Genomic DNA, 15,618 nt, shown 5'->3' with positions numbered 1-15,618 from the left:
AAAATTATTTCTATTAAACGCATTGTTAAAGATAATAAAGCTATTTTCGTCCTTCTTCTTGTGTTTTGTGAAAATATTTACAGTGGTTTCTTAAAATAAGATGAAAAATAATTCTCTATTTGCATTTTTAAATGCACTTTAATAACCTTGAAAAATTTTTTAATCTGAGAATTTAGTTTTGAATTTTATCCGAAAAAATTAATTTTACTGGCTTTTAAAAGACAATTATAGGACATAAAACACTATAATAATTAAAAAACCATAATATTTACACATAACTAGCTGCATTGCTTATCGAAAATGATATTATTAAAAAATTCAAAAACTTTGCTTATGTATATATGTATTTTAAACAAGTAGTGAGTTGTGAGTTAAAATATCTATACATAGTTTTAGTCATATACAATAAGAAGATTTATTAGTTAAAATACCTCTAAAAACAATTGATTTTCACAAATAAATAAAGATCTAATGTATCGGAACCGATTTAAGTACATATAGAAATTAGTTCATACCAGTTTGGTGTCTACTTAAACAAAGCCTTTTAATTATTGTTTCCGTTATAAGTGTTGCTGGAAATGAAAGTCAATGCTATTGATTAACGTGTAATCACTATTCACTATTCATCATCAATAAGGAATTCGTCATCAATAAGGAAGATTTAGTTACAATATTACATTTAAACACTTTAGTAAAGTAACAAAACAAGATAAAATTATTTCTATTATGTATTATCAAATGTATAATTACATTATTCATATGTTATATTTCTGATTTGATCATTATTACCGATTGCATTCTACACAGTAAGAATTCAAATATCATAAAGCGAATCTCTACTAAAAGCCTAATTTACATTTTTTTAAGTAAGTTAACCTAAAACAATTTACAATACCAGAACTTAGTTATACCCCTTAAACTTGAAAGAAGTTTTTAAAGGACGTTTTCAATACCTTCGAACACCTTCGCTAAAGTAGATAGTCCGCGGTCGGTTATATATGCTGGCCACATTCGATTTTTTTATATAGTAATTAATTTTAGAAAAATTATAAAATACATAATTGTTTTTGCTAAAACATATTATGTACCTTAAAATACAATCGATCTACGATTATAAAGTAACAAAATCTATACAATTTTTATTGTATATGTATACATGTCATAGTCATTTAACTTTCCTACAAACACATATCTACACTTTTAACCTTATTTCCTTTTCTTATCCTTACCCAATTTAAAATCAATTTCCGGTCCATTTCTTTTAATAGAAAAATAAAAATCAACTTGAAAAAAATAAGGAAAACAAATTTAGCAACTAACATAAAATTTTTGTTCAATTACGAAAAATTACGCCATATTGTTAGAAAATTAAATATTTAATTATAAAAAAAAAACTAAAAAAAAAAATATATTACCTAAATTAAATCAATCAAATTTGTGAAAAATGACAATCAACAAGAAAAGTAGCACCAATTAAAAATAAAAAAGAAAAATTAGAAAAAAAATTTTCTTAAAAGAAAAGTCCCAATTTCACAAAATAATGAAAAACAAAAACCAACCTCAACACCTTAGAAACAGTAAAGAAATAATAAACTAAAACAAAAGAAAACAATTTGAAATTTTAATGAAAAAATAAAAATTTAGGAAACGAAAAATAAATGTTCACTTTTTATTTATTTTTCCAGCCCGCCTTTGAAGCGGAAATTCTTCATTAATTATTTTTCAATTCCTTCCTTCCTTTTTTTATGTTTTTTGTTTTCGGAAAACCATTTTTCCATTTTTTAAATAGATTTTTAGTCCTATTATTAATAAATACATAATAATTGCTTTTTTTTTGGGAAAACAAACTGATTAGGATTTTTTTTTTCAAGATATCCTTAAACAATTATTACTGAAATAGGTTCGATTTTAATTGGTACTAATCATTACGTTTAGAAGAAAAGTTTAATGTTAAATTTATTTTAAAAGAAAATTTAATATTTTTCATAATAAAAAAAACCTTTTTGAGAAATAAAATTACTTTGTGGTTATTTTATTCTATGTATTTACCAACACTATGGTTGAGTTCATGTGGACAGATCTTAAACTTATTTCGACTTCTGTCAGCGCTATTCTAAAGCAGAAAATTTAAAAACTGGAGAAATCAGCTCTACGTTTAAAACTGTTGGCAGCACTTCATAAATGACAATAAATTTTTGAAACTAAATAAAATATTAACTAACATTGATTCGTCCATCTTGGCTTTTAATTATAGTTCTTCAATTGTATTTTTAGGTTATAGCAGTTTCTGATTATTGGTGGCATTAATTTTCATGCTGAAGATATGAGAGTAGATCTTTCAAAAAATCGCTACATTTTCAGATTTAAGTAAGGTTTTCAAGATAAACTCAACTTATTATTCAGTAGGTCATTTCATATGTGTTGTTACTTTATTATGTGTCTGTAATAATACAAATCATGTTATTTGATTTTATATTTGAGAGTTTTATTTTTTTTTTTTTTTGTTGACTTGTACCCTATGGAACTGTAACGATGCCCTAAAAAGAGGAGAATCGGGTCTAAGCAATTTGCTATAATGCACATGCTTATTTTGGAGAATGGGGATATCCACTTCAATATACATATTAATATAATATAAAGGATAATTCACCAACAAGTTAGGAGCTATATACCACCAGGAAGAGGGTCGAAAATGAGTAAAATTTCCGAGTTTACCGCTATTATTTTTAAATTTGCTATATTTCCTGTATCATAAAAGATATTTTAACGGCTAATGACCTAAATTAACGCTTAAGCACATAGACAAAATTCTGTGATGAGAATTTTCGAAGTTTCAAAAAAATTCATGAGAAATTATCAGAACAAAAAAAGTAAAAAAATAAAAACGAGAAAAATTGGATTATTCTTAAAGTTCGAACACTTGTATTTCCAAAATATAATGTAACACTAAATAACCTACTGATCTTTGTTTAAAGCCCGTTAAAGCTCTTACAAAAACTATTTGTTTGAAATTTCCATCTTTCTTAGAACGGAAGTTGTAAGCAAAAAAACTTAAGTATGTTAAAATTTCGCCAAATTTTCTTAAAATCCCAGTAGCTCGGAAACGGTTCCGATTTAACACTAACTTGTCGGTGAATCACCCTATAAATTCACAGTGTGTGTCGCATAAAGTGGCAAGTAATTTCAGTGTTGATTGTTAGATTAATATCCAGCAACAAAATTATATGGTGGGGGGTTTAGATATACTTGTTTTCGTTCCATAATTTTCGAGATACAGCTCGTCAGAACTTTTATTTCTTTTTTTGAATTTTTTTTCAAGAAACTCTCGAAGTTTCACGAAAATTTTTGTTATTTTGTTTTTCGATACGCTACAATGGGATCTAAAATTTATCCCATATAACATTTTCCTCTATCTCTCATAGTTTTAATAAATTTATCCCATTAACATTTTCCTCTATCTCTCATAGCAAGTGATAGTTTTGCTCTGTCGCATGATTCCGAAGTTATAAGAATTTATTTGTATGCAGGAAAAATGTGATACTTTTTTTTCAACAGGCTGTAGCGCGAGAACGAGTAAATCTGCAAGCCCCCCACCTATACAATTTTTTGTGCAAGCCCCCCACCTATACAATTTTTTGTTGGAAATTGATTAAGGAATCATCCCTAAAATTATTTACCACCTTATACGAAAAACCCTGTTTATCTACACCTACTTTAAAAAATTTACGTTTAATTCCATTCCACAAAAGGTTAATCAGGTATTAGGTATAATAAGTTTAACTTTTGTAATTAAACTAAGTTTTAAAAAAGTGGTCTTCTCTTGTTATCTCCATTTTCACTACAACATTTATTGTAATGCCAAATACCGAATATTTTGTTATCCACATAATCTGTATATGTATGTATGTAGATGATTGTCGTGCACTGACGCAATCCTATGTGTGTAAGAACATTATCTATCTTGGTTTATATTTTAATTATGACAATTTTCATGCTAGTTTAGTAAATATAGCTTATTATACTATAATTTTTAAAATTTAAAATTATATGTATTTTATTATTATAATAGTAATATATAATATTGACTCTATAAGTCCTATATACTTGATTATAAAATTAAATGGCACTGAATTATTATTTATGTACGTATAAATGTAATGTATTTATGTATGCATGTACATATGTATGAAACATAAATAATTGAAAATGTCTGCATTGAATGAAGCACTATAACTTTTATAGACTATAATGACTATTTTATTTTAATTTCAGAAATCATACATAATAATATATAATAATTTTTAATGCTTTAAAATTGAATTCATAATTATTTTTATTATGTATTTAAAATTTATTTGTGTACATACTTACATAATTCGTCTATATTTGTAATTATATAACACGTACCATATTTACACACATTATATTCCTAAACGTCATTATCGTAATTTGAACATACAAAAGATTTTTCGAAATTTATAAATTGTATAACAATGTTTGATTCAATAAAATTCATATTTTGCTGGACACACCGAAATCCGGTACATACTAACAGATTCATTACACGCATTATTACATGCAATCACACCCAGGTAGCAATATTGCCTGAATCCGTTTTAAACTATTATTTACTTAATGGATCAATTGTCAATTAAGTAAATTAGCGTTCTTAAGAATTAACTGACATTTATATGGATTTTAACGGTGTAATGCATTTGCTTCAAATAATCCAACTAAAGCAACTGAAAAAATACTTAACTTTTTAATACATTATAAATAGCGGCAGTTTAGTTTTGCAAGAGCGATATGTAGTATAAAATTTTATTTTTCACTGCTTCCCATTTAGTTAAATTTTATAGATTTTTAAACTTAAGCGAGGTTTCAGGCGCCAAATGAGCGACTTAATAATTTATATGTCTTCTTAGATTCAAAAATGTACTGAATTTTTTTATAAATTTTGAACCGCGGCACGGTATAGTATATACTAACACATCATATTAGAATATTAAAATAATTTGCTTTAAAATGAATAGTAACCGATCCAAAGTTCTTATAGATGTAGGAAAACTAATGGTAAACCTGAAAGAGCAAGGTAAAAGTTATGCTGAAATTGCAGAAATCGTCGAAAGACCAAGAGCTACCATGCAAAGCGTTATAAAAAACTATAAGACAAACATTTCTTTTGAAGTATCTCCTGGTAGAGGTCGCAAAGCAGCTTGTCTAAAAAGTCACCTAAGCATGTCTGTAAATCCTCAAAATGTATACGTAATTTCCTTCACGACAAAGATTTTAAAGGCTGTGTTCCACTCAAGAAACTTTTATTATCTAAAACGAATGTTGAAAAACGTTTAGAGTATGCCAAACAATTATTTTCGCAGCCTGATTCTTTTTGGGAGTCAGTAATATTTGTTGACGAGTCCAAATTTAACATTTTCGGGTCTGATGGCCGATGATTCGTTTGGTGTAAAGTCAATACTCTTTTAGAAAACAAAAATTTAACCCCCGCCATCAAACATGGACAAGGAAACGTTATGGTTTGGGGGGCATTTGGAGTAAATCGTGTGGGAGAACTGGTATTCGTGGAATCAACTATGGACAAGATGGGATATTTGAATATTTTGAAAAAAAATTGGTCAAAAGCGCTAGGAAAAGTGGAATTGCTGGTGATTTTATACTGGTTCATGATAATGATCCAAAGCATTCGTCATATATTGTTAGAAACTGGCTTCTTTACAACGTGAAACGGGTCTTGTCACATCCTCTGCAATCCCCCGACCAAAATCCAATTGAGCATATTTGGGATATGTTGGATAAACGATTACGGCAACACCCAATTACTGGTATTGCAAGCCTAAAGTGCAAAATAACCGAAGAATGGAACAAAATTTCATCTGAAGATATAAAAAAGTTGGCGTTATCAATGAAAAATCGATTATCAGCAGTTATAAAAATAAAGGAAACCATACTTTTTATTAATTTTATTTTATTTTCATAATATTTGCAATGTATGTGCAATTTTTTTGTGTATGTACAATTTTTTGATATAGTGTATGTTTTGTAAAAATGGTGCATTAAGCTTTGGAATACAATTTAATTGCGGTTATAAAAAAATTTTTACAGCATGAAACTCAAGGAACTTTAGAAAGCATTCAGACTACATTTGTGCAGGATTATGCGCAAACAGGTTTACTTATAGGGACACCATTCTCAAAAATATATTCTAATAGTAATTACTTAAATAAAATATAGATTATTCTAATAGTAATTACTCATATCTGAGAAAATGCTGAAGCTACATTTTTAACAAGGCAGAAACCAAAGTTATTACGGTTTAAATTCATTTCACAGTTCTCAATTCATATAACGAGTACAGCTTGTAATGCTTTGTGATATTATTTGCGATCTAGCTTAATCTTAAACTTTCTGGAATTATAAAGAAAAAATAATTGATATATCAAAATTTGTACTTGCTCCCTAAACTATCCCATAGCTCTTTCTCTGGGAGTCCCTACTGTACAATATTAGGAGAGAATTTCTTTTACATTTTTTTACAATATATGTATGTTCAAATATAACTGAACTATATCAACATTTTCATTTTTTTTTTAATTTATCAATTGAGAATTCTGCCGACGAAGTACAAATTTATATATTGTGTGACCTACTGATAAATCAAAACAACATATTGTGAAAAACACCATATTGTACATGTGTAGATACTCGCATACATACATATGTATATCTATAAAGGTGACGCACATTGTTTAACAAACTTAAATCACGTAAAAATTTTTTTTCCTACATTATATTCTATAATATAATATTAAGATTATACTCGTATTGTCGTACCGAAAATAATGTGTTTACACTAAGGAACAGAACATTAACTGCAATCTACACATAAATGATGTATCTATGCAATCAGAGTATACAGCGTTTCATCATAATAAGGAGACAGTTATATACATATTTTATTACGGCATTGAGTTTAATTTGCTTTTGTAAAAGCATCCGCATTGCGTAAAATGACTTGAACCCAACAATCAGAAAATAATTTTCAGTTATATGACAATAATTTATAATTATTATTATTTTAACCACAATCCCAAAAAAGGCTTTGAAAACTCTATAACATTTCATTTGAAGTCATCCTGTAGATTGTAGAATATTTTTATTTCTCTTTTAATATATCGCAACTAAGTTAATTAAACCTATCTAGCAATTTATTTTTCACGTGTAGAGAGAGTGGGAGAGCGTCCAACGACGGTAACCCCGGATTTTATAATTATATTATGGCTGCAAGATCTAAAGGTCTTCTTCTTTTTAAGCGACGTGTTGCACTACTATCTTCATCTTCAATTATTTTCCTCATTTCTATGTTTTCGTGTTGCCGTTATTCTTTCGTTGTGGTTAATTGCATATTTCCTTATTTCTTGTTCAACTGTGTTGATTTTTAAGTCTCTGTGAATAGTGGAGTTTCTGACATACCAAGGAGCATCTACAATACATCGAAGCACCTTGTTCTGGATTGTCTGTATAATTTGGTAATTGCTTTTCTTAGTACATCCCCAAAGTTGGATACCATAAGTCCAAATTGGTTTAATAATTTGATTATATATTAAGAGCTTATTATGTAAGTTGAGCTCAGATTTCTTTCCGATTAACCAGTTAAATTTTCTTAGTTTCAAATTTATTTCCTCCTTCTTTTTCTTTACGTGGGTTTTCCAGCGTAATTTAGCATCTAGGGTCATTCCTAAATACTTTGCTTCATTAGCGTATGGCACTGCCTCATCATTAAGCATGATACTAACAGGGTTAATGGTTCTGTTTGTAAAATTTACGTTAACGGATTTAGATTCGTTAATTTTAATACGCCATTTTTTCATCCAAGAGTTGACTAAATTTAAGTTTACTTGTAGCTTGTTTGAACATTCCTCAATTGTCTTTCCCGTAGCTAAGATTGCCGTGTCATCTGCGAAAGTGGCTGTCATTGTTGAACTTATTTCTGGGATGTCTCTTGTGAAGAGGAGGTATAGCACAGGACCCAGCACACTACCTTGTGGGACCCCAGCCTCAATGTTTCTAATATCTGAATATTCGTTATTGTGCTTAACTCTAAAAGTTCTACCGGTAAGATAGGATTCTAGAATCACACACATTTCGTTCGGCAGTACCTTATTCAATTTGCATATTAAACCTTTATGCCACACCTTATCAAAGGCCTGCGCCACATCTAGGAATACTGCTGAGCAAATTTCCTTATTTTCCAACGCTTTTTCTATGACATTAGTAATCCTGTGAACTTGATCAATTGTAGAGTGACTCGTTCTAAATCCAAACTGGTGGGCTGGTATTAAGTTTCTTTCTTGAATAATCGGCATAATGCGAGCCAACAGCATTTTTTCCAACAGCTTGGATATAATTGGCAGGAGTGAAATCGGTCTATAGGACTTCAGATCGGTAGGTGGCTTCCCTGGTTTAGGAATCATCATAATTTCTGCAACTTTCCATATTTCCGGAAAATATTTTAAGCGAATTACCGCATTGAACAGGAATAGCATTTTCTTAACAGCAATAGTTGGTAGTTCTTTTAATATTTTTGCGGTGATAAGGTCATACCCTGGAGCCTTCTTGTTATTGGTTTTCTTGATCTCGTTACGAATTTCAGTTATAGCCCATGAGTTATCAGATTTCCTTATCGGTGGAGCTTGACTTATTGGTTTATTTGTACTCTTGACTGTTTTCCAGAGAGAGTAATCGTTCTTGTTATCTACAGATAGTTTACTTAATGTATTTGCAACTGTTTCATTTTTAATTTGTTTTAAAAGCTTTTTCAATTTATTGCACATGCGATTGAAATTCGTTTTATCAACTGGAGCTCTGGTAATCTGCCATCTTTTCCTAGCTTTTCTTTTTTCTTTTATTAGTTTCCTTACTTCTAGTGGATATATAAAATTATTATTGCTATTGGTTATCATGCGAGGATTAGTGTTATTCCAGACAGAATTTTGAATGTCAGTAACCAACTTGTTTGCTTCGATTTCTAATTGTTGAGCATTTCTCAGAGGAGTATTTAATTCGATGTTGGCTTGTAACTCATTTCTGACATTGTTCCAATTAGTTGATTTATTACATAGCTTAGGTGGTTCTTGTTTAGTAATTACGGATTCGCTTATGGTAAGTATCACAGCAGTATGATCTGAGCTTAAGTCAAGATTTTCTTTAACATGCATGTAGTTCCCAGAAATCCCTCTGGAGATAAAGAAATCTATTAGGTCTGGGGTTCTATTCTGATCTGCAGGCCAATACGTAGGTTTACCAGATGAGTGAAAATCGCAGTTCATTGTAGTCGCCGCTTCGTAAAGAGCTTTGCCTTTAGGCGAATTAACTCTCGAGCCCCATGCTGTGTTTTTGGCATTTAAATCTCCGCCCATTATAAAGTTTGCTCCCAGCTTACTGAAGAGCCATTTATAGTCTTCAACCTTCAGATTGAATTTAGGAGGACAGTAGATAGCTGACACTATGAATTCTTTATTTTTAAACATTATTGCAACCGATGAGACTTGCATGTGATTTTCTTCAATTTTAGGTACCTCGTAGTGACTAATATTATTCTTAATAATTATTGCAGTGCCTCCCTTGGCCTTATTTTCCGGATGCTGGGTGTGGTAACACGTAAATCCTCTTATATTTAAGTAGCTTTCCTTTGTAAAGTGCGTCTCAGATATTAAGCCTACATCAATTTTTTCGTCATGTAAAAATATTTCAAGTTCGTGAATGTGGTGTAAAAGGCCATTAGCATTCCATGTCATAATTCTGATTGATTTCGTCATTTCTTATTAATTCTAGAGTTTAATTTATTTTCTATCGAGCTAATTCTATTATAAATATTTATTTCAGATTTTTTCTGTTCGTCTATTTTGTTGAGGATCAGGATTAGAGTGTTTTCAATGTTGGATGTATCATATCTTTGATATGTGCTCGCAGCCTGAGCATAAGTTCGCTTATCTTTTAGATTAGAATTGATGACTTGATTAATCTTGTTAACATTATTATTTATGTTAGAGTTTTTATTAGAATTACTGGTATGAGCTTGTGGAAGACTATTTGCACTTGGAAGATTCCTTGATCTAGAAGCTAGGTCTCTCCTTTTCTGTAGGTCTTTGGCTATTTTACAGCCCCTATAGTTTGCTGGATGGCTGCCTCCACAGTTGGCGCATGACGCAGGAACATCTCTTTTGCGTGGGCAGTTGTTAGAGAGATGGCTGTTACCACATTTGACGCATTTTGGATCCTTTTTGCAGAAGTTACCCGAATGATTGAATCCCTGGCATCGCTTACACTGAACTATAGCCTTACTTGTTTTCTTAACAGGTTCAATTTTAACTATAAGATTTAGTATTGACCTTATTTCGTAAATTTTTGTTATATTTTCACTTCTATCAAAAGTCAGCATGAAAAGAGGCAATTTCTTTTTCTGTAGAATAAGTTCTCCCCTTTCGTCGACAACTCTTTCGTTTTTAATTATATTTACAGCGTCTACAATCTTAAGACCTTGACTGGTGATATCCTCAATGATTTCATTTCTTTCACAACTCCAATGGAGACCCCTGGCCATAACTCTAAACGGTCTCTCATTTTTATCCTCGTAAGTAAACCACTCGATCTTTTCACTTTCAAGTTTTTTGACCAGTAGCCTATAGGATTCAGGGGTGTCTGGGTTAACTTTCCACACGTTTTGGTTTAGTGAAGTAATTTTATAGTTTTTTATATTCGAATCTAGCAACATTTTAACTTTATTATAATCTTCGATCCCAACAAGGTTTATAGGAGGTGGCTTCCTTTCCCTAATTTGCTGGAGATCATCCCTTTCACTGCTAGTAATACTAGCTCCATTATTAGTTTGGACTTTATTAGTATTACCCCCGTGGTTTTTATCATTTTCATTTCTACTAGTACTACCATTTCCTGAAACAATTATAGGACTTTCCTTAACAATGGTTGGTACATCTTTGTTGAGTTCTGGAGAGTTTTTGGCTTTTCTTTTTTTAGCTTTCCTTGTATTCATAGTATATTGATTTCCATCTGTTTCAAACCCTGTTAGATCACTACTTGAATCCGATGAGTCATTCCTTGCACGGTGAGTGTTGTTTTTTGCAAGTTGGGCTGATTTTAAAGCCATGATTTCCATTTTTAACTCTTTGTTTTCGTTACGCAACATCTTTATGATTGATTCTAAATCTTCGAGCTTTTTACGCAGCAGCACAGTTTCTTGATTCTGTTCACCGACATTTGGTGGAGTTCTTATGACTTTTGGTGGAGTTCTTGGAGTCTTATTACTTCCGGAGAAACTGGCAATTGAAGTAAACGTTGATTGTTGATTCAGCAATAGTTGGTCTCCCCCAGAATCCGTGAGACCGACCTCATTAGAGGGTGGATTTACCAATCTGATTGGCTTACCACCTGGGGTATTCAATCCATGTGTTTTTCCCATTGCATCTTCTATTTTACGTGTAACCCTCGCCAGGAGCCCTAACAAGGTACTATTAGCCGGGCCAGCTAAACCAAGGTTTTTTAACGAGGTTGGTACTCCTCCCCCTCCCCTTTTTCCATTCGGGCTTGGGACCGACATAGGCAGGGTTTAGAATATGATGTAGAATATGATTTAAAAAAAATTACGAAATCCGTTGATAATTTTCCATGACTGTGGTTTAATTCATGAAGTTCATTCAAAAATTACAATATAACAAGTAAAAACGTTTCAGTCGGTATAAACCGATTGAATTATACCCTGCACCTTTCGTTATTGTGTAGCAATTACTCGAACCTGTGAAGTCATTCTATAGAAACTTCACGGATATGTCTGACCTATAATTGGACATCCGACTGCCAAATTTCATGAATCTGACTTTATAATTTTTCCAAATATTTAAAATTAGCTTTTGGAGTTGTATGGCAAGTACCTGAACCTGTCAAACAATTCCATCAAAACTTCTCAAATATATCTGATCTATAATCGGACATCCAACTGCCAAGTTTCATGAATCTAACTTTATTATTTTTCCAAATTTTTAAAATAAGCTTTTAGACTTGTATGGGAGCTACTCGAACTTGTCAAGCAATTCCACTAAAACTTCAGAAATATATCTGACCTATAACTCGACACAAAACTGCCAAGTTTCATGAATCTGACTTTATTATTTTTCCAAATATTTAAAATTAGCTTCTGGAGTTGTATGGCAGGTACCCGAACCTGTCAAGCAATTCCTCTAAAACTTCACAAATATATCTGATCTATAATCGGACATCCAACTGCCAAGTTTCATGAATCTAACTTTATTATTTTCCCAAATATTTAAAATTAGTTTCTGGAGTTGTATGGCAGGTACCCGAACCTGTGAAGCAATTCCTCTAAAACTTCAGAAGTATATTTGACCTATAATTGGACACATGAGTGCCAAGTTTCATGAATCTGACTTTATTATTTTGCCGAATATAAAGAATTTGCTGTTGGAGTTGTATGGCAGCCACCCGAACCGGTGCAGCTATCCCATTATAATTTCTAGAGCATGTGTAGAATACAATTGGACACATGTATACAAAATTTTATATTTATAGCTTTATTAGTTTTTGAAATATTTAAAATAAACTCTTTGAGTTGTATGGCAGCTACCCGAACCCGTTGTCTGAATTAGTCCAATAACAATAGGGCTCGTCCTTGGCACAAAAGAAAAAACTGGTGAAAGTTTGGTGTTGATTGCATTATTCGTTTTTGAGTTATCGTGCGATCGGACGGACGGACGGACGGACGGACGGACGGACGGACAGACGGAAATGTCTAAATCGACGCAGAATTTTACGCTGAGCAAGAATATATATATATGTCCATACCGCAGATGACTCCTTCAAGTAGTTACAAACTCCATACCAAAGTTAATATACCCTTCACGAAGTGCAGGGTATAAAAACATAGCAAAAAATGCTAAAACAAATTTTATACACAAACGAGAGCAATTGCAAACTACAATCAAAAAATCCTACTAAGATAATGAGTTTATAGCTCTATTTTTTGCTATTTCCCAATTTATGGAAGGAAATATATTTCGAAATAGAATTAAGTCGAAAAAACTACCTACATTTACAATTATTACATTTTTAGCATTCACTCTCAGCTATAAGCTTACGATTGCAATACTGATCAGTAAATTTAACAAAAAAAAACAGTTCCATAAAACACCAACACTACATACATATTATAAACGTAGATTTTAATTACGTATAGTATTGTACAAATTTTTTTAATATAAATTAATAATTTTTTAAATATAAGTTAAAAATCGGTAAATAAAATTAGAATTTTATAAATCCGAAATAAAATACATAAGAAGTAATAAATTAAAAAATTTAATTTATTTTAATTATTTAAATAATTAAATAATTAAAAACTGATGAAAAGAAATTATATTATTGTATCTTAGAGGATTTTAATAATTTAAAATTGTGCTATATTATTTTGCAAATTCATTTAGTATGACATTATTTTTACTTCCACAAAAATAAAAACGCATTTAACATAATTATAGTCTTAATTAAATAAATAAATCATAGGTCTTGAAATTTGAAATCTCACAAGCTCTTATATTTAAAAATCCAACCACAATTACTATAAACTGAATGTAGACGAAATCTAAATTTAACCAAAAACAAAAAAAACAAATTTGTTTTCAAAATTAACATAATTTAATAAAAAAATCCGATTATCATAATGAACTTTGTCCTTCTTTTAAAACTTGTCGTACATTTATATTAATTCTAGAATCTTTTAAGTATAAATTAAAAGATGACCAAAACTCCTCGTCAGAACACTGATTCCATAAATTCATATTAATCGACCCACTTTCTATTTCATTATCTAATTTGATTCTTTTACTATTGGATAATTCAGAGCCATTAAAATTAAAATCATCTATAATACACTCTGGAATTGTAAAATTTCATATATATTATGTAAATTCAAAACACATATATTCTTTTAAAATTACCTTTTGAATTTATACTATTCCAAGGCTCATAATTACATTTCATAACTCTAGGAACTGCATGATAACATAATCTGCTTTCTTTGGACATTATTACTACATCACCACTTTTCAAAAATAACGCTGTTGGCTTTTCTTCTTTTGAAGGGCCACCAATTAAAAATATCGCCTTTTGGCCAAAGCTGAAAAAATTAAATATGTATTTTAGAAATTAATTCATAAGTTACCAAGTAATTGAATTACCTAAAAGAAAATAATGGTGCTTCTAGGTCTGCCTCAGAATGATCGGTATGACCAGCTAAAGTTGTACCAATAGGATAATAATTAACAATTGCAGCTTCAGCAGAATATGAACCAAATCCTAATGCTTTCGCAAAATACGATGAAAGATCCGCTAAATCAGTTGGAAATTTATTTTTCTTTTTTTCAGAATAAACTTTTGTGTCCCAGTCATGATGATATCCTAAAGTAGACCACCTCATCGCACTCTTTAATTTTTTCTTTCGATCAATATCTTTACAATTTTGCAAAGATTTCCACCAATCTTCAATCTCCATTTTGTCAAAGTTATTGATTGATAAATTAACAACATTTGGACTTTTTGAATAGTCTTGAATACATCTTGCCAGCCAATACCTTTGTCCTTGATTTGTAAATGGATTTTTAATGTATAGAAGTCCTACTCGATTTACGAGTTCGTAGCATTGCCATTCACGAAATGGTTTTACTCCTAACATACATCCGCTTAAATCTGACAACTTTTTGCTCCTAACACGATCATCCTAAAATAGTTTAAAAATTTTTAAATAAAAATGGGTTACAAAAAAGAGTAAAATACATTTTTTCTTGGTTTAAATACTTGCATCTGCAGAAATTTCATCGAAATCTAAAACTTCAGAAAAATCTGGTGTTGAAGACTTAATCTTATACGCTTTAAAAACTTCTTTAAACATCTTTTGTTTATGGAGATAATTATTATGAAGCAATAAAATAATTTCGTTTGAATTAACTTAGTTTTTTCATATTTTTTAATTCTAAAAATAATCTGAACTACATATTTATTTTTACTAGCAAAATTGAATTGTAAATAAACAAACAAATGTCAAAAAAGTAGATACTTCAAATAGGTATTGTTACCAGCATTTGTGATTTTTGTTTTAGAAAATTTAGAATATTTTGGGTTGTGTCTTGCATAATAAAATGTGTTTTTCTGCATACAGTGGATGAAGGATATTTCTGAAACAGAAATGTGACAGTGAGTTTTTTCTTACATTTTTAACAAGGTTTCGCAGGACTTTATCACCTTAAATTATATTACAATTTTAACTTTTTGAAAATCTGTCAATACCTTATTTTTCCAGAGTTTTAACCACCTACTAAACCTTTCTTTATAAAAGTATTAACAACATTACATAACCTTGTCAAATCTTGCGTTTTAACAATTGAACTGATTTTTTTGAAAGTGGTATAAGTCCACTTTTTAAAAAGACTAAGTTAATGGTGATTTTGATGAACTATAGACACCCCTTTATCCACAGTTACATTCACAATTTTAATAGAGTTCTGCTTAAACATAAAA

At 30.3% G+C, this 15,618-nt stretch overlaps 1 protein-coding gene across 3 annotated transcripts; it reads right to left on the bottom strand.

Moving 5' to 3' along the window:
* Positions 1–13,641: 13,641 nt before the first annotated feature.
* Positions 13,642–15,097, bottom strand: LOC129609193 (nucleic acid dioxygenase ALKBH1). Of its 3 annotated transcripts, none has more exons than XM_055521113.1 (4): positions 14,903–15,097; positions 14,283–14,821; positions 14,043–14,221; positions 13,642–13,978 (listed from the first exon to the last, which is right to left on the bottom strand). In XM_055521113.1, exons 1-4 carry the CDS (start codon positions 14,990–14,992, stop codon positions 13,761–13,763), a joined length of 1,026 nt encoding a protein of 341 aa, XP_055377088.1. In that variant the 5' UTR covers positions 14,993–15,097; the 3' UTR covers positions 13,642–13,760. The 3 variants fall into 3 exon arrangements, with proteins under 3 accessions (XP_055377088.1, XP_055377090.1, XP_055377089.1); XM_055521115.1 differs by having other exon boundaries at positions 14,899–15,037; XM_055521114.1 differs by having other exon boundaries at positions 14,878–15,029.
* Positions 15,098–15,618: the final 521 nt, after the last annotated feature.

Source organism: Condylostylus longicornis, unplaced genomic scaffold (genome assembly GCF_029603195.1).
Source record: "Condylostylus longicornis isolate FDR11 unplaced genomic scaffold, ASM2960319v2 ptg000038l, whole genome shotgun sequence".
NCBI classification, from domain to species: Eukaryota; Metazoa; Arthropoda; class Insecta; order Diptera; family Dolichopodidae; genus Condylostylus; species Condylostylus longicornis.
The sequence above is the reverse complement of the archived record's forward strand: the minus strand, read 5'-3'. Positions and strand labels throughout refer to the sequence as shown.

Excerpts from the sequence above, each read along its gene's own strand:
- LOC129609193 (XM_055521113.1), bottom strand. The coding sequence starts at position 14,992 with ATGTTTAAAGAAGTTTTTAAAGCGTATAAGATTAAGTCTTCAACACCA. Across the intron at positions 14,822-14,902 it reads TCGATGAAATTTCTGCAGAT|GATGATCGTGTTAGGAGCAA; the intron begins GCAAGTATTTAA and ends AAACTATTTTAG. Across the intron at positions 14,222-14,282 it reads GCACCATTATTTTCTTTTAG|CTTTGGCCAAAAGGCGATAT; the intron begins GTAATTCAATTA and ends TAATTTTTTCAG.